The 25,432-nt window shown below is 54.4% G+C and overlaps 1 protein-coding gene across 3 annotated transcripts in view; it reads left to right on the top strand.

Moving 5' to 3' along the window:
* DPP6 (dipeptidyl peptidase like 6) overlaps positions 1-24,973 on the top strand; it is an 821,668-nt gene extending 796,695 nt beyond the window's left edge. For all 3 annotated transcript variants that reach the window (XM_055334558.1, XM_055334556.1, XM_055334557.1), the window contains 9 exons: positions 2,380-2,478; positions 6,318-6,387; positions 8,716-8,910; positions 16,174-16,228; positions 18,367-18,478; positions 20,116-20,174; positions 20,839-20,911; positions 21,002-21,075; positions 23,099-24,973. In XM_055334558.1, coding sequence (XP_055190533.1) covers positions 2,380-2,478; positions 6,318-6,387; positions 8,716-8,910; positions 16,174-16,228; positions 18,367-18,478; positions 20,116-20,174; positions 20,839-20,911; positions 21,002-21,075; positions 23,099-23,245 — 884 coding nt within the window. In that variant the 3' untranslated portion in view covers positions 23,246-24,973. The remainder of the gene's footprint in view (positions 1-2,379; positions 2,479-6,317; positions 6,388-8,715; positions 8,911-16,173; positions 16,229-18,366; positions 18,479-20,115; positions 20,175-20,838; positions 20,912-21,001; positions 21,076-23,098) is intronic.
* Positions 24,974-25,432: the final 459 nt, after the last annotated feature.

The following is a 25,432-nucleotide window of genomic DNA, read 5'->3' as shown; positions in this document are numbered from 1 at the left end:
CATGTAAGCAGGTGACTGGAAACTTGTGTGGTTTGTCTCTGGGATGAGACCCAACACTGAAGCCTTGGGAGCTGGAGGACAGGGAGAGGCAGTCGGGGAAATGACCACAACTCTTACCATTGGTGCTAAGAGGGGTACCCAACATGGGCTTCTGTTTACAGAGGTGATGTTTGGCCTGATGGAGAAGGAGCCAGGGAAGAGCGCTCCAGTCATAGGGAAGAGTGAGTGCCAGGGTCCTGCGGCAGCAAAGAACTGGAAAAATTCTACATTCCTTCTAGACTTTCCTACTTGCCTTCTAGACTTCCTGCCTTACCGTCGTGACAAGAATACAAATAGGAAATAGTTCCCATCTCACAAACCAACTCCTGTCTGCTGACTGTGCATGCCAGCAACTGTTAAAAGGCCCAGGGCATTTATTTTTTTTTAAGGTTTATTTATTTATTATTTTAGAGACAGAAAGGGAGAGAGAGCTCAGAGGAGAAGAGAGGGGCAGAGAGAGAGAGAATTTTGCGCAGACTCCACGCCTAGCGCAGAGCTCCACATGTGGATCAGTCTCCTGACCCTGAGATCATGACCTGAGCCAAAATAAAAAATCAGATTCTCAACTCACTGAGCCACCCAGGTGCCCCAGGGATGAGGACATTTAGACTCAGCAAAAATGAATGCTGTGTAGGGTCTCTGAAGAGTCCAAGCTAGGGTGTGGGGCAGGCCGTGGGGCACACCTGCCACCCTGGGGCAGCATGTGACCACGAGGTCAGTGTGCCATCTCTCAGCCACATTGCCGGGCCTCAAAGTTGAGGTCAGGTCTGCCTGGACCTCAGTGCACATCCCTTGCAGAAGCAGCTGTGCCGTCCCGCTATCTACAGAGGACACCATTTCTCGCCTGCCATGTGGGGTTCAGAATCTCCCAAGGCATTGGTCTGAAGGATTTTTTTTGTCTACAAATCTCCCGATTTGAAAATTAGTTTTACCATTTCCCCCTCACCTTGTCATCAAAGCTAAATTTTCAAATATGTGTCCAGCAACGTATTAGACAATTTTTTTGTTTTGTCCTGTTTGCTCATCACACGTCCTGGAACTGTCGCCGTCTCCTGGCGATATGGACGTTTGCCAGCCCTGCACATAGACAGTCCCTCAGATCCCTGAGCACCATGGGTGGCCGCGTGTCATTCAAGATAAAACTACTCAGTGCAGGAGCTCCTGCTTCTGGGTCAGGTTTGGCCTTTAGGTCCCATTGTGGAGTCACGTAGGGAGTCCGTTGTTCTTAAGGGGAGTTATTACGGGGATGGTTCACTACCCCTCTGTAGCGCTGCTTGTAGTGTGAATTTACTCTGTAAAATATTCATGAATGTCTTGAAGCTGTTTAAGGAGCCAAAGGCAGCGTTCCTTGAAGACAAAATTTCCTTCCATAATGGGCCACAAGGTGTCTCCACGTGTAGGCTCAGAGTGAGAAGAAGAAAGGCGGGAGGTTTTTATTATATAGATGGTGACGTAGGGGGAAGGGCCTTTTCAGGAGGAAATTAGTGAAGTGGGCTGACGAGGAGCATTCGTGCACCTGGAGAGGTGCCCAGTGGTGCCCACGTGAGTGAAGACTCCTCTCTCTGACTGGGAGGGAGAAGCGCTAGTCCCACTGCAGTGTAAACTGTGCTCATGTGGCCTTAAACTGCCAGCTGAGGTGATCATCCAGATTAAGGTGTCCTAAACCAGGTCACATTATGAGCCAGGTAAGAGATCCGAATCCACTTTCCCTGCAAAATTATAATAAAGAGCACACTCCAGCCTCCACTCTTCTTCCCTTCCTTGGTTGTTGTGGCCACTGTATTGGAAAAGCATCTGTCCTAACAGATATGTGAAGTTGGTTTTCCAAAACCAATAAAACATCCCCAGACCAGGGCTCCCGGGGGGGGGGCTCGGTCGGTGAGGCATCTGCCTTCAGCTCAGGTCATGATCCTGGAGTCCTGGGATCAAGCCCCACATGGGACTCCCTGCTCCATGGGGAGTCTGCTTCTCCCTCCTCCTGCTCATGCTCTCTTGCTCACTCTCTCTCTCTCTAATAAATAAATAAAACATTTTAAAAAAAGAAAAGAAAATAAAACACATGCCCAGACCTATACGTGTGAGAAATGCCATGAGGAACGACAACCTATGGACGGTGGGGGAGTCACCTAATATGATGGAAAGAATGTTCCATCTGCCCCAACCTCCTGACTTGGGACAGGGCATTCCATCTGGTGTCGGTTTCCTGGTCTGTGCACAAGAAATAATCATCATCACCCCGGGGCCTGACCTAGGAATTGGCGGTCTGATGCACATGAAAGCCTGCGGCTTCAGTAAGAAATCACTGGGTCTGACTGTGTGATTTTTCGTTCTCTCTCTTAGAAATTTTTGATCTAGAAACAAATGAGCACGTACAGAAAGCCGTACATGACCGACAGATGCCCAAAGTAGAATACCGGAAGATCGAGGTTGACGATTACAGTAAGTGCCGCATGGTCCCCCCCGAAGCAGCCTGACGGAGCGCTGGATTGACTGCACGCACCCGGGCTCCCCCTCCCACCCCCTCCCCCATCCCCATCCCCCACACCACACTCCCACCATCACACTCCTGCCGGGCCTCCACGCTGGAAATGCTTCCCAGCCTGCAAGGGGGAGGTTCAGGCAGGACTCAGGGGGAACACATCCTGCGCTGAGCTTACTGTGCTCAAAACCAAGAAACTCCTCGAGCAACAGACCAAGGAAAGTGGAGCATATGATTTCTCTCCTCAAGAGGCTGACATTTATTCTCTCCTCTGGGGGAACATGTCATGACATCGTCCGGAGAAAACAGACTCCCTCTGGAAATCCCTTTTCTGTTCCATGCGATATTTGCCTGCTTCATTGTCTAAGCTTTCGGAGCTGAGCATGGGCTGAGGAGGCGTCCTTGCATCCAGAGAGATGATACGGGGAGGGCTTGGCGTGCTCTCACAGCCCTGGCCGCACCCAGCTCCCTGCCTTGCTTTGTGCCCCTCTTTGTCTCGAGCTGCCCACTTGCTCGTCCAGTAAGCTTTCATGAGTGCTAACACTGTGCTGGACCCCAATGGGCACTGTGCCCCAGATACTGGGTGGATGTGGACTCCGATGCCCAGGAGGGAAACAGAGTCCTCATAGATAGCCTCAATCTCCCCCTTTGCAGATGGCTCACCAGTCTACCCAGCCCACCCTGGGGTCCTCACTGCCCACCAGTGGTTTACCCTTGGAGATCCCACATACATAATGCCCCAAACACGTCTCACTGTCTTTCCCCCAGATCTCTGCCCCCCCACCAGACTTCCCTACTTGGGGGATAACACCTTTCTCCTACACAATGCGGGTTCTAACCTTGAAGATCTCTGGGTCGTTCATTCAAGTCCATCCACCCATCACCTCTGAAGTTGGCATGTAGGTTTCCTCTCTTGGCCAAACTCTGATGGATTGACTGTAACTGTGGGAGCTCTTTGTTGAAGAGGAGCAGAGTGTCATCAGGGGTCCATGAGAGAGTGTTGAGATTGATTACTGATGTCTGAACTGCAGGGTGGTGGGGGGGCAGGGTGGTTGCCATGTGAGACCATCCCTAGAAGCTCTTTTTCTACCTGTTCCCTCATGGAGGGGCAGTGGCTCATCACCTGGACCAGTGGGCCCAGGGGCATTATTAAGTATCCCCTTATAAGAAAGGACACAGTGACCTAACAGCCTGTGACCCCCTGAGGTCAGGAACCAAGGCTCCCCCCCCCCATGAAACAGAATCAGACTGACCCGAACAGCATATATGGCAGAGCTGCATCTTTAGAGCACAAAAAAAAAAAAATGGCCCAGGGACTCAGAACAGAGTATTAGTGGACTGGGGTCACACAAAGTTTCCCAGGAAGGTGGGACCTGGACAGGCTTTAGATCTTGGAGTGGGCTTTAGGTTGGCAGGCAGGAGGACAGAGTGCAGTCCAGGGCTGGGAGCAGCATGAGCCAGTGCTCACTGGGGGGTGAGTCAGGAGACTGACCTGGACTCACAGCCTGGGGGAGAGTCCTGGCATGTCGTGGACACAGAGGGACCGCTCACTGGGAAGAACCTTCAGTCCATCCATAGGCCACTTGCCAGAACAGCCTGATCCTATTATTGAGCCCTATGGAGTCACACTATGTTAGAACTAATCTACACATTCCTAGAGATGCAGGTAGTGTTACATATTCACCTCTGAAAGTCAAGAAATATGGAGTACAAATCCCTGTCCCCTGCCCTCGGGCGTGGAGGCTTTCTCTTTTAAAATACCCCAAGGGTGATCCCTCCAATGAGGAAGACAATGAAGGAGATGAGTAAGGCAGAGTCTAGGGGCAGGAGAAGAAACAAACAGGCAAACCACAAATGGGGTCTGCAATGATGTGTCCTGGCCAAGAAATGTGGTTAGGGCCATGGGCGGGGTGGGGGGGGAGTCTCTTCCCACAGATCCAGGGGTCATTCCCACCATCCTTTCTCCTAGATCTCCATGAGATGCACCAGATTCCACAGGACACACTCAGCCCTGGAACGACAGGCAGGTGTGGGCGTCCAGGGAGCTGCAAGTCCAGCAGGCAGAGCTCAGGCATGCTGATTCACGAGAGGGAGAGAAGCTGTAAATTGAAAAGAAGCAGTAAATTAAAAAGACATAGAGAAACTAGGGCACCCACGGATGCCGGCCATCAGTGCTCGGGGGAAATTGTAGAGCTGAACATGAGGGGCAGGAAGGTCACAAGTCTAGGCAGAGCATGAGAACACACAAAGGTGGCGGGAATCCCAGCTCTAATAGCGAAGAGAGCTACTCTGGGCACTTCAGGGGGTTCTCCCACAGAGGAGCGGTGTAAAATGCAGGAAAAGACCTTTAGAAACAAATAACTCTCCCACCCTTGCCATATGAGGTTTCCTTCCAGTCTGAGGCTTCCTTGGTAGGTGGGTGGGAATGCAGGTGCTGGGAGAGCAGGTGTTTGTGGGGACTGGGCCCCTGAACATCACACCACCTTGGGGGCCACCAAAAATCCCAAACATGTGGCCCAACCGACCCATCCTGTTATGTTCTGTTGTTTCATTTAAAGCCACCGGAGGCTGGACAGGTGGCTCAGTGGTTGAGCGTCTGTCTTCGGCTCAGGGCGTGATCCCTGGGTCCTGGGATGGAGACCCACACCGGGCTCCCCACAGGGAGCCTGCTTCTCCCTCTACCTAAGTCTCTGCCTCTCTCTGTGTATCTCTCATGAAAAAATAATAAAATCTTAAAAAAAAAATAAGTAAAGTCACTGGAGGCTAAGGCTTTCCTTAGGGAAGCATCCGTCTTTAGGAAGGGCCCCCTGCCCTGGATGCAGCCAGTCGTGGCCACGCACTGCTGTGGGCTTATCAGCGGCAGAGAGCAGCCCTGACCATGTTTTATGGATAACGCAGTCTGCTGGTCCCTGGACCATTGATTCAATTTGCAAGCCATTAACATTCACCCAGAATCAGTAATGAGAGCCTGGTCAGCCGGCTGCGGAGCCAAGCACCCCAGCCTGGGACGTATCTATAGTAATCGTACTGAAAAAGCCACTAATTCCAATTTAATTGCTAATCTGGGTAGTAGTTACCATCAATAAACAATTTTTTCTAACTTGGGCAGGAAGGTTTGTTTTGGGCGGCGAGGGACAGAAGGAACTGGTGAGGGAAGCCCCTGCCTCCCAGCCTGGGTCCCATGCTGCCCGGGCAAGATCTGAAGGAGCTGGCACAGCAGCCCCGTTTCCCCCCAGCTGCCCGTAGCTGTGGCCCTGCAGGCAATGGGATGCCAGCACCAGCCTGCAGACATGGGGGGCCCAGCCCGCTCTCAGCCTCTCCCTCATGGCTGCGGTCTGCCCCCTGAGCTCACCCCATCCCCGTGACCCCCTGATGCCTGTTCCCACTTAACTGCATGTTGCCCCAGTGCTGCTGGCAGAGACGCAGTGGCGCCCTTGGGATTTCATTTCTCCCCGCCCGGATTTCGGCCGTTAACAAGTGTTCTCGGCACTCCAGGCTTTCCTGCAAAAAAGGAAAAGTTTCAGCCCACTCTGCAAGATTGAATTTGCGCCTCAGATGGAAAAACAAGGCCCCAAGATGGCTGAGCGATTTGCCTGAGGGCACTCAGCCAGCCAGAGTCACTGAGGTCATCATCGGGGCCAGCTCCGGGGGGCAGGTGGACCCCCGGAGCCTCCTCCACAGTGTCCTTCTCCCAGGCATGCAGGAGCACCCCTGACCGCTGGGGCACCTCGGCCATCGCCCCTTCCTTCCTGCTCCGTGGGCCCCTCTAACGTGCTGCCCGTGTTCTGCTTCTGCCTAGACTTGCCCGTTCAGATCCTCAAGCCAGCAACCTTCACCGACACTGCCCACTACCCCCTGCTCCTGGTGGTGTGAGTATCGATGCCTCTTTCTTGCTCGGGCTGGGGGAGGGTGTTGCTGGCCTGGGGACTTGGTGACCCCACCAGAAATGAACATCCAGACTCTTAAGAAAAAGACAAGCATGAGACCTGAGGCTGCAAAGTAAGAGTGAAGCCAGGTTAGGTGGCCAGCAGGTAGCAGGCCGTGAACGGAGCCGGCGCCCCCGCCCCAGCCTACCTCTACTGTGGGGCCTGGAACAGGGCTTCGGGGGGCCAGGGGGCGCTACCCAGGCTGCAGACAGGCTCAGAAACAGACGGACAAGCTGATCTGGAGAGTCAGGTGGCCGCTCGCATGAGGGGGGCGCTCAGCTCCCCCAGGGCGCAGGCCGCTCCAGTGGCAGAGGCAGGCACGGCGGGGCATGGGCCCGGCTCCCCAGCAGGCTCCCCGCTCACACCAGACCTGCCGGGGCCTCGGCAGCTTCAGCCACCGTGACACGGCCTTGAACACGGTTCCTTTGCCAACCAAGGGTCAGCTCAGACATTTCGTGTGTTACTCAGGGAGCCCTCAATTGAGATCATGAGCACAAGTGTTCAGAGCTCTGTCACCACCTTGGAAGGGGTCGTCCTGACGGGAGAGCCTGCCCTCACTGGGGTGCGCGAGATGAGAACTGCCCACCCTGAGCGTTAGACAAGTGTTAACATGGGCACGCAGAAGTGATTTCAAAGGCAGACGCCAGCCAGGTGTTTCACACGTGTTCTCTTCACCTCCACGTGTGCTCTTTCATGGCCGTGGAGCATGAGAATACTAGGCTCTGTCACTGCCCCCCTGGGAGCCGCCACTCATGTTCACTTGAAAGAGGTCCAAGTGGAGCAGAGGCCTGTGCTGGGGTTGTAGGGACACCATGAAATCACCCACCTGCATCAGTGTCAAATGGCCTGATGAACCTTCTCCTGTTGCCCGGCTCCTGTCCTGGGGACTCGGTCCCTCAGCGACAGGAGGGCTTCATTATGGAGACGCCCTGGTGTAGATTCCAATATCTGATTCGATTTTGCAATTTGCCCACTTTCCGTACTATTTGGACAGGCTTGGCACTTTGCCAACAACCACACACGTGTGTCACACACAGCCCCTCACACACCCCTCAGTCATACACACCCCTCGCACACACATTCATCACATACCCCTCACACACACTTCCCTCACATACACACACACCTTACACACACACCTTACACAATCATACACCTCACATACCCCTCACACACACTTCCCTCACATACACACACACACACACCTTACACACACCTTACACAATCATACACCTCACATACCCCTCACACATACATACCCTCGCATACACACACCCCTCCCACACACACCCCTCACACAGTCACGTAGGTCACTCACACACACATTCCTCACACACACACCCCTCACATACACACCTCACATACCACTTGTACACACACCCCTTACACAGCATACACACCCTCACACACACATTCCTCACATACCCCTCACATACACACCTCATACCCCTCAGAGACACACCTCATACATACAATCCACACGTACCTCACATACCCATCACCACTCACACACACCCCTCACACCCTCATATACACCCCTTACATATTCTTCACACATACATGCCCCTCACATACACACACTTCACATACCCATCGCTCACAGTCCTCACATACACCCACCCCACACACACCCCTGGCACGCCTGTGCATACATACACCTCACACACCCCTCATACATACACTACTCACACATATCTCACACACACTCCTGCATCCACACTTCTCACACACATATACCTCACATGCCTCACACAAACCTCCCTCACACACCCCTGCATACATACTCCTCACACACACACACACACACACACCTCACACATGTCTCTCTCACACACACCACACACCCCCTGCCTGCATGCCTGCGGTCCCCAGCAGAAAGCCAAGATGGCGGTGGCAGTGGGAGCCATCACCTCCCTGAAGAAAGGACCGGCCAGGTCGTCTTCAGTTGGCTGGCTCTCAGCATGGGGCCTGGCCATCTGTTGCTGTTGCTGGGTGAGAGGCTGGCCTTCCGTGCCCGTCCTGTCCCACGAAAAGGAGAAGGACTCTACTACCATCTTCACCTTCACCCGTCAGCGTGCTGGTGAACGCGCAGGCCCGAGCCTCCACGCGGGATGGCCAGTCTGCGGCACTGGCCGATTTCGGCGGCATCCATGCTGCACCGCGGCCAGAGTCGTGATCGGGGAGCCGGGACCTCCGGGCGTCAGCGGGGCCCGGCGTCTGTCGGAGCGGCCAGCACCGCACAGCATGCTGAGGCCTTGGGCTCTTTTCCAGGGACGGCACCCCTGGGAGCCAGAGCGTGGCCGAGAAGTTCGAGGTGACCTGGGAGACGGTGATGGTGAGCAGCCACGGAGCCGTGGTGGTGAAGTGTGACGGCCGCGGCAGCGGCTTCCAAGGAACCAAGCTCCTGCATGAGGTGGGGCGGAGGCTGGGCTCCCTGGAGGAGAAAGACCAGATGGAGGCCGTGCGGTGAGGACCCCCACGGGGCGCCAGTGGGAGAGGCAGTGGGGGTGACAGCCCCTCACGGGTGTGCACGCTTCGCACGCAACCCGCTCACACTAACAAAACTCTATGGGCGATTCCGAAGCAGGCTTCGAGGGGACTCCAAGTAACGTTCCCCCCGAGACTCCTGCGCTAGTTGCCAGGGCAGGTAGCCTATGTGTCTAGTGGATGACAACATGGTGCCAGGCCCATGACGGGGACTTGCCTGGCTCCCCGTGCTGTGGTCACAGACCTGGGCCGGCGTCCACACACGTCTTGGCCATTCCTCACAGAGGGCAGGGAGGGAGGGAAGACAGGAAGGGGGGTGGACAATATGGGTGGGGACGGAGCCAGATGATGAGGCACTGCGTTTCTGAGGACACGATCCCTGACGCATCCAGGGGGCCAGTCAGGAAGCCCTACTCGGCCCATTTTTGTCTCGTTCCACATCTTTGTCAGTCAGAGACCAGTACAGAGCAGATAGAGGCTGAGCACCAAGGGACAGATGCTCCAAATTACTGGAGTTTTATAGTCGCCCTGGTAAAAAAGACATCAAGAGCCTGTTCCAGGCCGGAGCCTGTTCCAGCGCTCGTGCTCAACAGGTGGCAGTGGTTTTCACGGTCCGCTGGTGTGGTGGACAGCAGCGTCAGCATGACAGCCATGGAGAGATAGATGCTGCAGAGTAGCTCATCCAAATCTGCAGACTCCCGCCCCATGGAATGACAGGAAGGGGAACGGGACCCAAGTAAGGCCAGTTAGCTTCCCAGGCAGTAGAGGTGCGGGACACCGGCCCCTGGGTCCCCGGAGACAGTAGAGCACAGTGTGCAGGTGCTAAATACGTGTCTCCTGAAGGGCTGCAAGGAAGCATGGTGTCCCATCCCACCCATTCCCATGGCTTGTGTGCCTTGCAGGCTTGACACCTTTCACTTCACTGTCTTGTGACGTTTCTCTCTTTCTTTTGGAAAGATTGGTGGCTTCTGGTAGGTGCTCAGTTAAATAATTTTCAACTGGATGAGATGATGAGTGAGTGGATGAATGGCCCTCTCTGCTCAAGGGCATCGTGCGCTGATGGAGCAGAGATGAGGCGACATGCCCAGGGCCCTGTGCGTGTTACAAAGTACGAAGGAGGAGAACCTTCTGAGGACCCATGGTCCGGGAAGGTACACCTGCTAGGATGCTTTTGCCTGGCAGTTCACACGCAGGCAGACGAAGTCAAACATGCTTTAAATATAAGGAGCTGTATTGGCCCTGGAAGTCCAGAGTGATGGTGGGCATTGGGGTTCATTGAGCCAGAGAGCCAGCAATGCCACCCAAGGCCCAGGTTCTCTCCATCTCTCTGCTCAGCCAAATGTAATGGCCTCATCCAGAGCTGATTCTCCTCGTGCTCATGGGATGGCTGCCAGGAGCACCTCAGTTCATGCTTCTTCATTCATCCCCTCCAGCAGGTTGGGGAAGGAGCCACTTCCAGAAACTTCCAGAAGGGAAGGGAGGAGCCTCCCCAGAAGCACCCACCAAACCTCTCCTTACATGCCCCTGACCAATCCTGGACCAGAACCCATGACTGGCCAGAGAGGTGTGGGCTGTCACCCTGAGACCTAGGAGGTCCCCCTGGACCAGTGGAGCAGGGAAAGAAAGGTGGACAGTTAGGGCTCCTGGGGCTCTGTGCAGAAGGGGGAGGATGTGGCAGGGGTCCTCAGCCAGTGGTGTTCCCTAAAAGGGGCAGGGGTCCTGGCTGGACTTGGAAGTAGGAGTGGGACTTCCATCAGTATCCACGTGGGGGCTTGTATTGCAAGACAGCAGCAAAGCCTTCCTCCCTCAGTGTCCCCCTTGCTCACCCTGGTCTTACTCCCCCATGGAGCGTGGGGCGTGGGGCACAGAGCCTCTCACCCCAGAGGCCCCAGGCAGAAGGACGCCGTGTCCTTCAGGCACACCCGAAGCACACACCCCTGCAGGTGCTTGGCTGTGTCTAGCCGCTCCCCTCCGAGCACAGGAACGAGAGAGAGCAAAAGGCTATTTCACACTCATGATGTTTTCTAAAAATAAGGAATTGATCTTGCCATCTGTTCAAAAAACAAGGCAGAACTTGTCCCGGAAAGACAGTGAGCAATGTCCACCGTTAGGCCACTGAGGCTCACAAGCACAAGACTCCGGAAGCCTTCGAAAACCTCACAGCCATCTCAAGACAGGCGAAGAGCTGAGGCCCAAACCATTCCAGCCACACAGAGCTCTACCAAGCTTTATTAGGGTCTGGCTCTGTATTTTCATTTCAGAAAGAAATGGCCCTGTTTTATCAGATGTCTAAGAAACCACGAGGCTGGCCCACCATGCTAATGCCCCCAAGGTCCCCGGCCCTCTTTGTGATTGTCCTGGAGCCCTCTGGGTCAGCTCCTGATGTGCTGCTGACATGAGCAAACCCCCTCCCCAGCCCAGCCACTGTGTAAGGGAAGAGGTGTTTGGGTACAGGGTGGAGCCACACTCACTTGGAGCATAAGCTACAGAGGCAAACAACCCTGCCTGAAGGGCTTCTGGGAGGAGGTGACCTTTGGGCAAGACTTCAAAGGATTAACAGGGATCTGTCAGGCAGAAAACAGGAGATGCAAATTCAAAGCAGGGAAGATATTGTGAGTAAGGGCTTGAGGTAATACAAAGGCACCACTCTTCAGGGCTCACTGAGCACCAGGGGACCACAGTGTGAGAGGGCAGAGGAGGAGGCAGATGCATGGGGAGGCGGGGGGTGGAGGAGGGGCAGGTACATGGGGAGGTGGGGGAGCAGAGGATAGGCAGGTGAATGGGGAGGTGGGGGGGCAGGGGAGGGGGCAGGTGCATGGGGAGGTGGCAAGACGGGCTAGATGGCAAAACGCTGCCCACAGCATCCTAAGGAATCCGAACTTGCCACGTACGCAGCAGAGTTCTGCAAAAGACTTTTTAAGCAAGGCGGTGGCAGGGTGAACTTTATTTTTCAGAACTGGAATTCTGGTAGCATGTAGCAAGTTTGATGGGTCAGTGGCCTGACAAACTGAGTAGTTAGAACAGAGGTGAAGAACAGTGAGCATTTGCAGGGGCGTGGGTGGGGTTAGGGAGATCCGAGGAATGGTGAGGTGTCCTAGGCCAGCCTGACAGGAGCAGGAGCCACGACAGACCCCAGAAGAGACCTCGGCCACGAGGAGGGAGCACCTGACAGGAGCCAGGACCAGTGCCCTGACCACTGCTCCCTCCTGCTGGCACTCCCTGTGGGCCAAACACACCAGAAGCCAGAGGACAGGGGAGCCGTTGTCACTGTTCATACTACTCATCCCTGGGAGCACTGAGTGCAGTGCAGCCTGTGGACAGCGAGTGGAGGGGATGCAGAGAGGAGGCAGCCCACACAATGACAAAGAAGGAAGAGGTCCTGGCCTGGGGGCTACGTGGGTGTGGCCTCGAGGCTGCCAGGTGGGACAGCTGCCCCAGGCCTGCAGTGGGGAAGCTGCAGGCCCGAGAGGGTCAAGGCTGGACCCTCCAGAACAGGGGCACAGTCCCGGCCGACCAGGCAGGAGCACGGCCTCGGGGAGAGGGCACATCAGGACTCGGCAGGTGAATGACCATGGAGGGGGGCATGGGGCTCTGCCTCAGAGCCGGAGCCAGCGAGGGGTGAGCTGTGCAGAGCTCAGACCCGTCACAGTGACGTGCCCACCCATCCCACAGAGCACGACAAAGGCCCTGGCCATGTTTCTCCTCCCACCCCCGTTGGCTCCTTTTTCTTCCCAAATCAAGCCTCTGTGAGGCTCTGAGCTTCCCCTGCTCGGAACGGGCCATGGCACCTGTGTCAGCTTGGATCCCCAAGGTGGGTGCCGGGGTGGACGTAGCACAAGGTTTCGGTGGGGGTTGTCTGTGACAGAGGCCTGGGCAGGAGGCAGGCCCTGGTGGCTGCAGTGGACTCTGACACTGCAGTGGAAGGGTGAGGATGGAGGACGGGGGTGCTGGGGTCTGAGAGAGAGACAGCGGAGGATCCCATGCAGGCAGCGGAGGCCCAGCTGTAGGGCCGCTGCTGTGCTCAGTGGCCGGGAGCACAGCTTGGGATGCTGAAGACCCTGCGGGGGGGTCAGAACTTGTGATCACTGGTCAGGGCAGGTTCTCTCAAGGGAGAAGGGAGGCCACGAGGTGCACAAACTTGTGCCCTGTCCCCCTGCCTGAAATTCCACATGGCCCCACACACAGCCCTGCTTATCCAGGACCCTGGGCCGTCACCCGGGAGGTGTTCCCTTGACCTCCTGTCCACGCAGTTCTCACTCGCTCTGACCAGCTCATGGCTTCTCCTCGGGTTTCATTGCTTGTGTGCTCGGCTGCATCACCACCCAACGGGCACACATCCCATCATGCCATGTCATCAGTGCTGCCACCATGTCACCCTGTTAGCCCATCTCCCATAGTAGATGGCACTTCTTGAGAGCTGGAGCCAGCGCCTCTGCACACCAGCCTAGGCGAACTCAAGGCAGGCTCTGTAAAGACACCCTGATGGATTCTGCTTCTGCACCAGCTAGACCTCAGACCACCCCAGTAATAAAAAGTGCTCCTTATATATGAAATCAGGTCTCCTTGGTCTTGGGATTTCACTGTCCACCAGGAAAAAAACAAAAAACATCATATTTGCTTGGTTCATTGGTGAAAATACAGCTACGAGATAATAAAAATAATTTGATTTGGAAAAAACAACCACCCCTGGAAGACCCCAGAGTACTTTCGAAATGAGGGTCATTACCAAGATTTCTGGCATTTAGATCAGGAAGTGAGTCACCAGGTAATTAGATGAAGGGGTTGCCAAAGACCCAGGGCCACCCTCACGCTTGGAAGGAGGGCTGAGAATGGAAATCCAAGGTATTGTACAAGTTGGAATGGAGACCTTTGTGGTGCACCTGGCTCACACCACGCTCCATGGTTCCCACACATGGCCACATGGATTGCAGCAAATGTGATCTGGACATCAGGCCCTAGGGCAGGATCCTCATGGGACCCAGGGGATCAGTTGTGAAGATAGCTGACTGAGCCAGACCAACCCACCAGATGTTCCCAAACATGCTTCTGCATATCAGAGGTTTGGGGCTCAAGGAGACAGTTGAGGAACTTGGAGATATGTCTGCGCTGGTTCCAGATAGGTGGGAATACCCACAAAGCTCTGGAGCCCAGGAACGTGGTGTGTGTGTGTGTGTGTGTGTGTCCATGCATGCATGTGCACCCACATCACACTCCTGGCAGGTGTGATTTGAAGCCGGCCAGGTTATCCTGTGACACCTGCACAACGTGTTTTTTTTTTTTTCCAAAAAGAAAATTTATTAAAGTGCTCTATTAGTTTCCTGGAGCTGGGACACCAAAGTCAAGGTGTGGGCAGGGCCTTGCCCCCTCTGAAATCTGTACGGGATATTCCTTCCCTAGCTCTTGCAGCTACTGGGTGTCCCAGCAACCCGTGGGGGCCCTTGGCTTGCAGACTCGTGGCTACAATCTTCCTTCTTAACATGGGGCTCCTCCTAGGTCTCTGGGTCTCTTCCCCTCTAAGGATGCCAGTTACCCTGGATGAAGGGCGTTAGGTCTAACCTCATCTTAACTACTTACATCTGATGACCTTATTTCCAAATACGGTCACATTCTGAGGTTTTAGGGGTTAGGACTTGACCATGATTTTTGGAGTTTGACCCATAACAACTGTTTAAATCAACAGCAGCAGAGGCCTATGCCCTGTGCCTGCCCCTCCCCACAGTCCTGCTTGGCGGAAACAACCACTCCCAACCCTGCAGGAGCTCCCAGCAGCTGAGGATTTAGAAGTTCTGCACACACACACACACACACACACACACACACACACACACACCCCACCCCAAAATGTCTGGTTAGATCAGTCATTGGGGATGCAGGACCTCCGTAGATACTGCTCAGCACAGAGCTGGTGGCCCACTCCATGCCCCAGCTTCGTCTGCATTGTTTGGTTCTGGACATGACGTGTTGCTTGTCTTTCACTTGAGAAGCTCTCCACAGACCTACTCATAACATCTCCCCCTTGTACCCAAATCCTGCTCACATTCCTGCTAGTATTTCAGTTCAAATGCTAAAACATTCTCATAATCTGTCAATTCCAACTTTCTTCTCTTTCCTGCCTCTGTGGGGCTGGTGGCCTCTAGGCCCGCCCGGATGTTCTCCTACTACTTTCCTCCATTGGGGAAAGTCAGGGACGGTGTTGCTCCAAGCTGGGCCCTTGCCCCCGGGAACTTATGTCCACTCACCTTGAACGTTGGCCATAGAACAGCTGTTCTGATTGCGGTGGACGGCCCACATCCTGGGACCTAAGGGTGGGGGGTGGGGGGTGGTCCTTAAAGACCTGGCTCTGAGGGCTTGGTACCCAGATTTTTACACTCCACTCAGGCTGGGAAGGGTAGTTATCAGTGATGAGGGCTCCAGCCAGCCAGCACAACCCAGAAAACAGCCACAAGGGAATAATCATGAAGAAGTAGAAACCGAAGGACCAGGGCTGTGCAGGGAGGTGCTCTGGCAGGGGGTGCATATGTCACAGAGACCCCAGACGGCAGCCAGTCGTTTGCCAGCAGGTGGCGGGACTCCCACTGCTGGGTTAGGGCCCAGGAACCCAAAAGATTGCTGTCATTTTGTGGGGAAACAAGGGACGACCCCTGAGGAAGGGTGACAACGGCAAGGCAGGACCCCAGCAGGGCCAGCTGGGGTGTCGTGTTGCCCGTGTCCGAGGCAGGAAGCACGAGGCAGGGGTGAGTCTGCCACCAAACAAGTACAAGCCAGGGACCACTCCCCACCCCAGCTCTGCCCCCTGTGGAAGCTGAAGACAAGGGACATGGCAGGTGGAGTGGGAGGCCAGCACCTGGTCCAAGCCCTTTAGCACAGAACCAAGCTGACCCCGGACAGCCTTCCCAGAGCCGGGGGTGGCTGGGAGTACCATGGTCCGCACGAGGGGCCGACTGTTGCAGAGTAGGGACCGAGCAGGGCCTGTGCTCCAGAATGGCATTGCCGCTGGCACTCCTGGCTTTCCCTAGGCGAGTTTTACAGACCTGGACAGTTACGGCAAGGGCACTGGGAGGCTTTCGGCATGGACGCCCTGCCTACGCGCTAAACAAAGAAAAGCAATGAACAGTTATATCTGAATTCCAGTATTTCCCTCGATGTAAATGGGGGTTTTCTTGCTTGGAATGGTTGTGGAGCATGGCTCTGGGCCACAGGGCAACCATGCCGCACACTCACTCTACCTCTCTTCTTTGGCAGGATGATGCTGAAGGAGCAATACATTGATAAGACGCGTGTGGCCGTGTTTGGGAAGGTGAGCCTGCTCCCAGCTCATCTGAGCACCTCTGACTGAGAGCGCTGCCCTGCCCTGTCACCCAGGCCCCATCTCATTTGTTCCGAATGTCTCTGGTCCGATGGCAGGGGAGCCATTAGTTTTTTGCAAATGAGAGGTTGGATGCTGAGGGAGTCCAGCAAGGGGGGCCCTCATCTGACCTGCTCGTTTTGTTTTTGTTTTGTTTTTTTAAGATTTTATTTATTTATTCATGAGAAACACAGAGAGGAGAGAGAGAGAGAGAGAGAGAGAGAGAGAGAGAAGCAGGCTCCATGCAGGGAGCCTAACGTGGGACTTGATCCTGGGACTCCAGGATCAGGGCCTGGGCTGAAGGTGGCACTAAACCACTGAGCCACCCGGACTGCCCTGACCTGCTCATTTATCAGAGTCTCTGTCTACATTATCTGGAAGGAAAGAAAACGGAGCCAGGTCCTGTGAGAGCACTGGATCAAGCCCTTTGTTACCTGCCACATGCCAGCCAGGTGTGGCTCCCCAGGAAACAGGGGCAGGCATCCTAATTTCCCTGTATCCCTACGTGCAGCAGCCACATTAATTTGCCAGGTTCACTGGCATGGAAAGAGGGGAGTAGGCGGTTCATGTTCTGCAGGGTGGCCCATGTCCACATCTGCCGGTGGTAGCTCATGTCGTGGAGGCCCAGGGCTGCGAGTCAGGTCCGTGGGGCCACCTTGTATCATCCAGGCACACCCGCCCCCATCCTTAGACAGCCTGGATCCATGGCCTCTTGATCTCAAGGAAGTGAGGCATGGACAGGTGGACACAGATCCATCTTCCCTCCAAGGGACCCATCAGAGCCTAGGCCCTCCAGAGGCTCCTTGCAGTGACCCTGTGGAGGCTTGAACAGGTAACTCTAGGACTACTTGGATGCCATTGCCTCTGGAACCCCTGCCCAGGGTACATGTGAGACGTGGCACTGCCCCGGGGGCAATCCCACACATGGCCTCTGGGGACCCTCCCCCCAGAGGGAAGGCAGCAGAGGGGAGGCCCAGCGGCACAGACCACGGCATGGCACCGAGTCCTAGTGCCCAGTCCATGCCGGTGGAGACCCACTCACTGCCCAGGAGGAGCTTGGAACCACTAGGATCATTTATAGGTGTAAGATTGGGTGTCAACGTCTGTCATGCATCCGAGCCCAGCCAGGGAGGTAACTACCCTCAGCCTGGGCTTCTGTCCAGTGCTCGCTCCTCCTCAAACACACCTGTAGCCTTTTCGACTTCTTTCACCTGGTCGTATGCACTCACGGTCCCTTTCGGGGCTCGAGAGCTCGTTACTTCTCAGCCCTGAATAACATGCCCTGTATACCGCGTATGTGAACATTCACCTACTTCCAAGTTTTGGCATTTATGAGAAAAGCTGATCTCATCCTCCCCGCACAGGTTTCTGTGTACACATGTTTTCAGCTCCTTTGAGTAAATACCAAGGAGGTTGATTGTGGGCTCATTAAGACAAGACACTCCTGTTCTGTAGGATGAACAGAATTCATTAATGAGGTAACCAACACACAGGTCGTAAAGGGTGCACGCTACAGTGAGGCTGGCACAGTGTGGGCTGCACAGTCTCCTTCGGGTGCGTGGCATCTCCACACTCGACTGTCCCATCCAACACACAGCCCAGCACACACCCCAGGACACACATACATGCACACCCCAGGACACACACACACATGCACACACGTACACAACCCAGCAGACACACACACGCACACCTCAGCACACAAACCAGCACACATACAGCCACGTACACGTACACATGCACACCCCAGTGCACACACCTCAGCGCACACACACCAGCACATACACCTCAGCACACACACAGCCCAGCATACACACGTGCACACCCCAACACGCACACACCTCAGCACACACACACACACACACACACACCAGCACACATACATTCAGAGCCCACTGCCGCGGCTCCCCCTCACACATTAGCTGCACATCCCATAATACCTAGTTGGGCAGATATTAGCCTCTTGGCGTGTTTACTGTCCAACAGAAGCTACGTGAAATGGTTGCTGAGTCCCTGATCTTACATCTGAGGCTGCTTTCCTGACAGCATCACTGACGCTGCGCCCACTTACCGCTTTCTGTCTCCTGCAGGATTATGGCGGGTACCTGAGCACCTACATCCTCCCGGCAAAGGGTGAAAATCAGGCTCAGGTTTTCACCTGTGGCTCTGCTCTCTCTCCAATCACGGACTTCAAGCTCTACGGTAATGATCTTGACTCCACAGGCTGGGCCCCCTGCCTCCCCCACCCTCGCCCCATGTTCCTACCTGCTGCCCTTGCTCCATGCACCCCCTCCCCACAGGGGAAGCCACTGGGGCAGGGGAGGGAGGGTTTCAGGTCACGTGTCTGATGAAAGCGGCCAACCACCAGTGTCCGCAAGTCACATTCCTGACCCACGAGACCAGGAGCTAGACACTGGCCTGGGGTCCTCACAGCGCCAGAAGAGCCTCGGTGTGTGCGGGTAGGGGTTAAGTGAGGAGGGGTGGAGTGGCTGAGGGGGCCGCCGCTGGGCGGAAATCGGGTGGTGACCTGGCAGTGCAAGTGGCACCTGGCCGGCACCTTGCCTTCCTAACGGGCAAGAGTCAGCGACCAGGGCCAGGGTGTCAGGATGGCTTGCTGTAGGGACCAGACGGGCAGGCCTCCCAGGTGTGGGAACCGGGCCTCCGCCAGGTCCCACCATGGTTCTACCATCACGGTTTTGGGATTGGAGGCTCCCTACCTTCTCCTGGAGCTGGCTAGCTCTTTTTCTCTAAATGTGAATGGTTTTGTGACATTTGTGCTTTTCTGAAAACGTGTGGTGAGGTGTTCCTTGTGGGTTCTGAGAACTGGCTTTCTGGTCGAGGTTATGGGGAGGCCAGGCTGTGAACCCCAGCTATGCTGCACAAAACAGACTGACTGATAGGATCAGAGGTCGAGGGCTTCTTGCCGCCAGTCTGCTAAGCCCTGCTGCAGGCCTACAAGTACCACGGCCCTGGCCACACATCCCCCCATGCCCACGTGCCCCATCTCTGCACCTGGGGCCCCGTGGGGTCCAGCAGCCCTCAGCCCACCAGCTCCTACAGACTTTTACAGAGAGGCCTGATGCAAACTCAACTGATAGTCCTTATAGGACTATAGAACTCTCTTCATTCAAAATGTTCATAATTTAAAATTAATTTCCTCATGGGAATACATGTAGCATGGTTCAGATTTTTTAATTCAGTGAGACTTTCTTAATCTTTTCAATCATGCTATTTCAGATTTGCCTGATTTGAAAGCACATAAATGTACCAGCCTACACCTTGATTGGTCACAGAGTCCCAGACAGGGAAATCCTCCACTGTGTCTTCCCCTTAATTAAGGATGTCCCTACCACTTGCAGAAGCCTTCTGAGCTCCTTCCTTCCTGACTTCCCTGACAGGGCAGACGCCAGGTCCTCACCCAGAACCTGGACCTAGAGCCAGGGCTTTGACTAGAAGGGGACATGCCTGGCTTTAAAAAAAAAAGAAAAAACAAAAGAAAAAACAAAAACAAAATCTGCTTGCTTTGTAGGATTTGTTGCCTTTCCTATATGTTGAAACAAAGCAGGGGGGAAGGGGGGATAAATCTTGTTTATTGAGGATTCAGATTTTCAGATTGTTTTACTTGATTGAGGTTTTGCTGTACAGCTCAAAGCCCACCCACCAGCTCTAGCATATTTTTGTGTTACCCTGGTGCCGTCTGATGACCTGGGGAAGGACCCACAGGTTGAGGGGTTTGTCCTGCGAGTGAGCCCCCCACCCTGTGCCAGGGGCGCCCCCTGTGGCTAGCAGCTCTGTACTGACCTGTACCAGTAACCCGGCCTTCCTCTGCTTGTGTCCAGCGTCTGCGTTTTCTGAGAGGTACTTGGGCCTCCATGGACTTGACAACAGAGCATATGAGGTATGTTGGGGCGCCCCTGCTGCCCCAGGGGAACTGGATGACATCGGTCCTGCCCCGACCCAGCTCCGGGACCCACACTCCCTCCCTGGCCCCACTGCCCTCTCCCTCTCTCTCCCCCGCAACCACCAAAGTCACTTGGAGAAAACCTTCCACCAGGCTGTGAGCTGAGGGGACCAGAGCCTCTCTAGGGCCCATCTGGGTCCCCTTTCTGGTACCTAAGGGGCAAAGAGGGGAGTTAGGAACATCTTGAGATAGACAGAGGATCTGTCCCAGGGCCCACAGTTGTTGGGCATGGATGACTGCTGGTCCCCTTCCCCAAGGCTGGTTCTGCTTTGGGAAAATAAGCCATTGATTGGGGGACAGAAAGTGCCCTGATGCCACCTGCCACGTCATAGCAGGTGGCATCGTAGCATTGAAATGACTTGGCACAGTGTCACATGGGGTGTTTCTTTGGTGGCTGCGGGGCAGGGGCCGCTGAGGCTCTGAGACGTGCCATGTGTTTCCCTCCCATGGCAAGCCCCCAGTTGTCTTGAGGGGGACAGTCCCCTGGGGACTGTTGCCACTGTCCCCAGGACACCCAGCTACCTTCTCAGTCAGGGTCCAGTGCACCTCACCTGCGGCAAAGAGGCCCCCTAACTGTGTCCCCTTGTCCCCAAATATGCAGATGACGAAGGTGGCCCATCGAGTGTCAGCGCTAGAAGAACAGCAGTTTCTGATCATCCACGCAACCGCGGACGGTAAGGACCACCAACGTTAATGCACAGCGTCACCTTGATGGTGTGAATGGCTCTAACCAGTACTTCCCTCTTTTTTTTTTTTTTTGACAGAAAAAATCCATTTCCAGCACACAGCAGAACTCATTACACAACTAATTAAGGGGAAGGCTAACTACAGCTTACAGGTACAGTATTTGCACATCTCCCCTGCTCCACGCCTGGAGAGAGATGTCCTTTTCATGGAAAAAGAACTGATTGGTATTCAGTTCATCCCAATTCTGCAGACACACCTTTGTTCCAGTTGTAGAGGCAGGCAGGGGTGCATCAGGCCAGACGAATCAGCACAGGCTTATTTTCTCTAGTAATTGGTGGTTGTCGGGTTCTGCACTTGAGCCATGTGCAAACCCCTTTATAACTCCACCACTAACCCCCGGCCCCCACTCCAGGCAATGAGCAAGGCCAACACGACCAGCACAATGCCACAGTGAGGCTGGTGGTGTAACCTGGCGGTGAGGACGGGGGCTGTTGCTCCAGTGTTGATGAGAGCGGCACTCTGGGAGGCATTGGGGGCTTTACAAGTACAAGTCCTGAGCCTTCTCCACTAGTCTCCCTCTGGATAGCACCACACATTCACTAAATTCTGGCAGAATGTTCCAGAATCATCTGTGGCTGAGCAGCAGTTAGAGTGCTACTCTTCTCACGAAACCATCTCACAGCCCTGTTTTCACTGGCATCAGGAACCAACCCAGCGCCTCAGGTCTGGGATCCTTGTAGCGATGCACAATGCCGCTTCTAGAAACAACCTCCATTTCCTTCCCCAGCCACAGGTTCCTTTGGCAAAACACGCGGGACCCCAATGGTCTCTTTGGGTCTAGAGACCAATGGGAGGTTTCCTTCATAGGCACACGTCCCCCCGACAGGGCCAGCCTTGGCACTGACTGCTGCCACCTTCTGTCTCTGAGCTCCTGGCCTGTTGGAGGGTCACGTGCAGGCTGGGCCAGTCTGGGAGAGTCTCCTGCCAGGAGGCAGTTTGGCCTGAGCGTTGATGAATGGGGAAGGAAGGATTTAGCACGTCACCTTTGAGCTTGCTTCTGAAAGCCTTGACTCATGGTCGACAGTTGCCATGGTTTTGTTAGCTACGTGTTAGGCATGTCATGGGTTAAAAGGCAAACTTCCATGTGCTAATGTGGATCCCTCCCCAAGGCATAGACCAAGCTACATCAGCAAGATGTTGAGCAGTATGCATTGTAGGCCACACCGGAGACAAGGAAGGGGGCCATAGCCCAGTGCCAGGCTTGCAGGCACAGCAAATGTCTTCAAAGATTCTCAGTGAATGTGGATCAGGGATCAAGTCCAGCAAAGGGCAGAGAGACTGGGGATCTAGACTGGAAGAGACATATATCCTTCCTGGTGTCCTTTTGTGGGGTAGACGTTTTTCTAAGTAACAGTTCCGTCATTGATAAATAAAATAAGGGTGAACACCATCCTCTAAAGATATAGAGGAAGACAGTCTTCAAAATACAGGAGGCAGCCTGGTATCATGGTGAGAACATGGGCTTCCGGGTCAGTTAGACTTGTCGTGAGTCCCTGCCGGCACAGGTACCTGTGTGTGGAAATGTGTGGCACCTCCAGGGGCCAGAGGGATCCGTCCTTACACGTGGTGGTCGTGTGCCACCATCTTTTAAGCCCTCCCCGTGCCCTGGCCTTATTCTAAACACTTCACAGGGAGTCTATCATTGAAACCTCACAAAACTTTATGAGCTGGATTCTATTATGATCATCTCCACTTGACACACCTGGAAAAACTGGGGCTCGGGGAAGCTACCTGCCCACGGTTACAGGGTGAGCCAAACGTGGGTGCAGGGTGTGGAGATAACACAGAATTCTTCCCAGGTCTTTGGGGATCCTGGTCCCTGGAGCCCGGGGCGGGAGCCTCCATGGTCCTCGAGTGCGTGTCCATCCATGCTGCCAGTCCAAACCAGCAGATCCAGGCTGCATACAGTCTGTCGAACAAAGTGTTCTCTAACTTACTGAGCCCAGAGAAGAAGGTGCTGACGCCCGCATTGCCGTGGTTTAGGAAATTCACTTTGCAGGCTGCCCCGGAGCCATGTGCAGGGCCCTGGCCGTGCTGGGTTCGTGTCTTACGAGCATCCCCGGGGCCCACGGGGGACCCCATCCGTGAGTAAACTTTCCCTGCCTTCCCCACAGATCTACCCAGACGAAAGCCATTACTTTCACAGTGCCTCCCTCCACCAGCACCTGTACCGATCCATCATCAACTTCTTCGTGGAATGCTTCCGGATTCAGGACAAACTCCCCATGGCCACAGCAAAAGAAGAGGAGGAGGAGGACTGAGCACCACGGGGCTCCTCCTGGAACAGTGTGTAGCCGGGACCCCGCCTCCCCAGCCCATAGGGGCTGGCTGGGGCGGGGGCAAGAAGTGTGACTTCCATAGCATGTGTGTCTCGCGTCCCAAAGGCGGCTTTGCTTCGGAAAACAGCTCCTTCCCGGGCCGAGACGCGTCATCGCTCATGGGGGGCTCCCATGCGCCCGGAGCCACTGCAGCATCACCCTCTTCTGGCCCCAGAGTGACTGGTGCATCCCACGGCCCCTCCCCAAGGAACAGAGCAAAGGATGGACGGCAGTGAAGAAATTGGCCCTCAAACCCAAGCTATCGTGCAGTAGCGTTAAGACCCACCCTCACTAGTGTGCGTGCCCACATCAGCAGCATCCGTCCTGTCCGATATAACCACACCATGGAAACAACTATAGCACAATTATTTTAACACTACTTGGTCATAGATCAGCTTGCTCCTTTCTGTAATTAGGAGACTCAGCATTTCAAGGGGCTGTACAAAGTATTACTGTAGCTATGCTAATGGTTAACCTTATGGAATTAATTCGTATTTTTCTATGGTTTTTATCTGACACTGTCTCTGGTCACGGGGTTGTTTCACTGTGCTTGCCTTCTTTCTTGCTTTCTTGCTTTCTCCTTCTTCTTTTCTGTTTCTTTTTGGCTTTGTGTTCTTTGGTCAGTGTGTAGGCTTTGCACTTGTTTGGATAAAGAAACGGATCAGAAGGAACTAACTGCTCTCTCCTCAAGATTGTCTTGAGACTGTGGAGAAATTTCAAAAACACTGAAGGGAAAAAATCATCTAACAGCATTCACTAAAAAAAACAAAAGAAAGGAAAAACAAGAAAATGCATAAATAAAACGTCTTTCCCACAAAGCTGCATTAGGATTTGGCTTATATTCACAAGATTTACCTATGTCCTGGAGCCCATCCACTCCCCACTTGATAAGTTGTCGAGGCTTTTCAGATGGCGTTTGGTTAAAGAAATGTAAAAAGACAAGGAGTTGACTCCATCCCTGAGTCTGTAGTGTGATCGGGGGACAGGCGTCCTGTCGTCCCGGGATGCAGGTGCATGCGGTTGCCTGGCACCCTGGGGACGGTGAAGTGGCCTCAGCACCTCCTGCGCACAGCCTCTGGCTGTTCATTGGAACAGCCACCCCTGGTGTGTATTTCATTTTGTTGTACATAAAGACAGGACTGGCGCTGCCGTCCACCAGCCCCCACCATGCCGCCTGCATGCCGACCCCCTGTGGCTGACCCGCACTCTCCACAAGTGCTAGTCTGAGACACATCCATCACTGCTGTTTCCTTTGGAGCTTGTTGACAACCTGAACGTCAGTACTGATGTCTCCAGCTTCCGGTCCTGCTGGGGGGTCCTTGACATCCTGTCAGCAGAGATTTGTCCGTGTCGCTTTTTGGTGTTTGGGGGTTCGGGTTTCATCTCCATGAGTTCTGGATGTCAGCTGCAGCTAGTGTGATTGGAAGGTCTCCAGTGCAGGATTTCTCCAGGCGAGACATCGCCATTTCTGGAAAGGACCAACGCATGAGCCACGGGAGCAACTCTGAATGCTACGCAATCATGCTTTCGCTGTTTCGATGGGCTTGACCGAATGCAAAGCCAACTAGGTCTGACGGGGGATAGCCTGCTCCAGCCACGGGACCTGGCAGGGTGGAAGTGAGAATGTGGCATGGTAGCGTTTGTTCATCCATGGAATAAAACATTATTTTACCACTCGGATAGCTCTTTTCTTGCTTACCCTCCACCACCCCTCCTTAGAAAGTGTGCAGAGCTTTGCTAAGGTACCTACTGAGCCCTCACCAAGACAGATGCACATCCCCCAGAGCCTGATATGCAGCAAACACAAGCCGTATCCAGGGCCGGGGCATCGATGGTAAGAAGGGTGTGACCCATGAAGTATATCAAAGTCCCAAATCAATCAGAGAAAGTGGGTTTGGGCTGCGTCTTTTGGGTTTTAGGGTGAAGACACAGAGATATCCCATAACAGTAATGGTAACATTGGCTCTCTGTTGAGCCTGAACCATTGCCCCCTGGAAAACTTGAGAAAAATGTCCAGGTGTGGGGATTGTTCTGCGGCATCTCCTAGGATCTGGGCTGCCACCATCCCAGAGGTGTGGGGAGCAGGCTTTCTCCCCACAGGCCTGGAAATGCACCCATCTCCCTTCTGCC

This window comes from Nyctereutes procyonoides, unplaced genomic scaffold, assembly GCF_905146905.1.
Source record: "Nyctereutes procyonoides isolate TBG_1078 unplaced genomic scaffold, NYPRO_anot_genome, whole genome shotgun sequence".
In the NCBI taxonomy this organism is placed as follows: domain Eukaryota; kingdom Metazoa; phylum Chordata; class Mammalia; order Carnivora; family Canidae; genus Nyctereutes; species Nyctereutes procyonoides.
The sequence above is the reverse complement of the archived record's forward strand: the minus strand, read 5'-3'. Positions and strand labels throughout refer to the sequence as shown.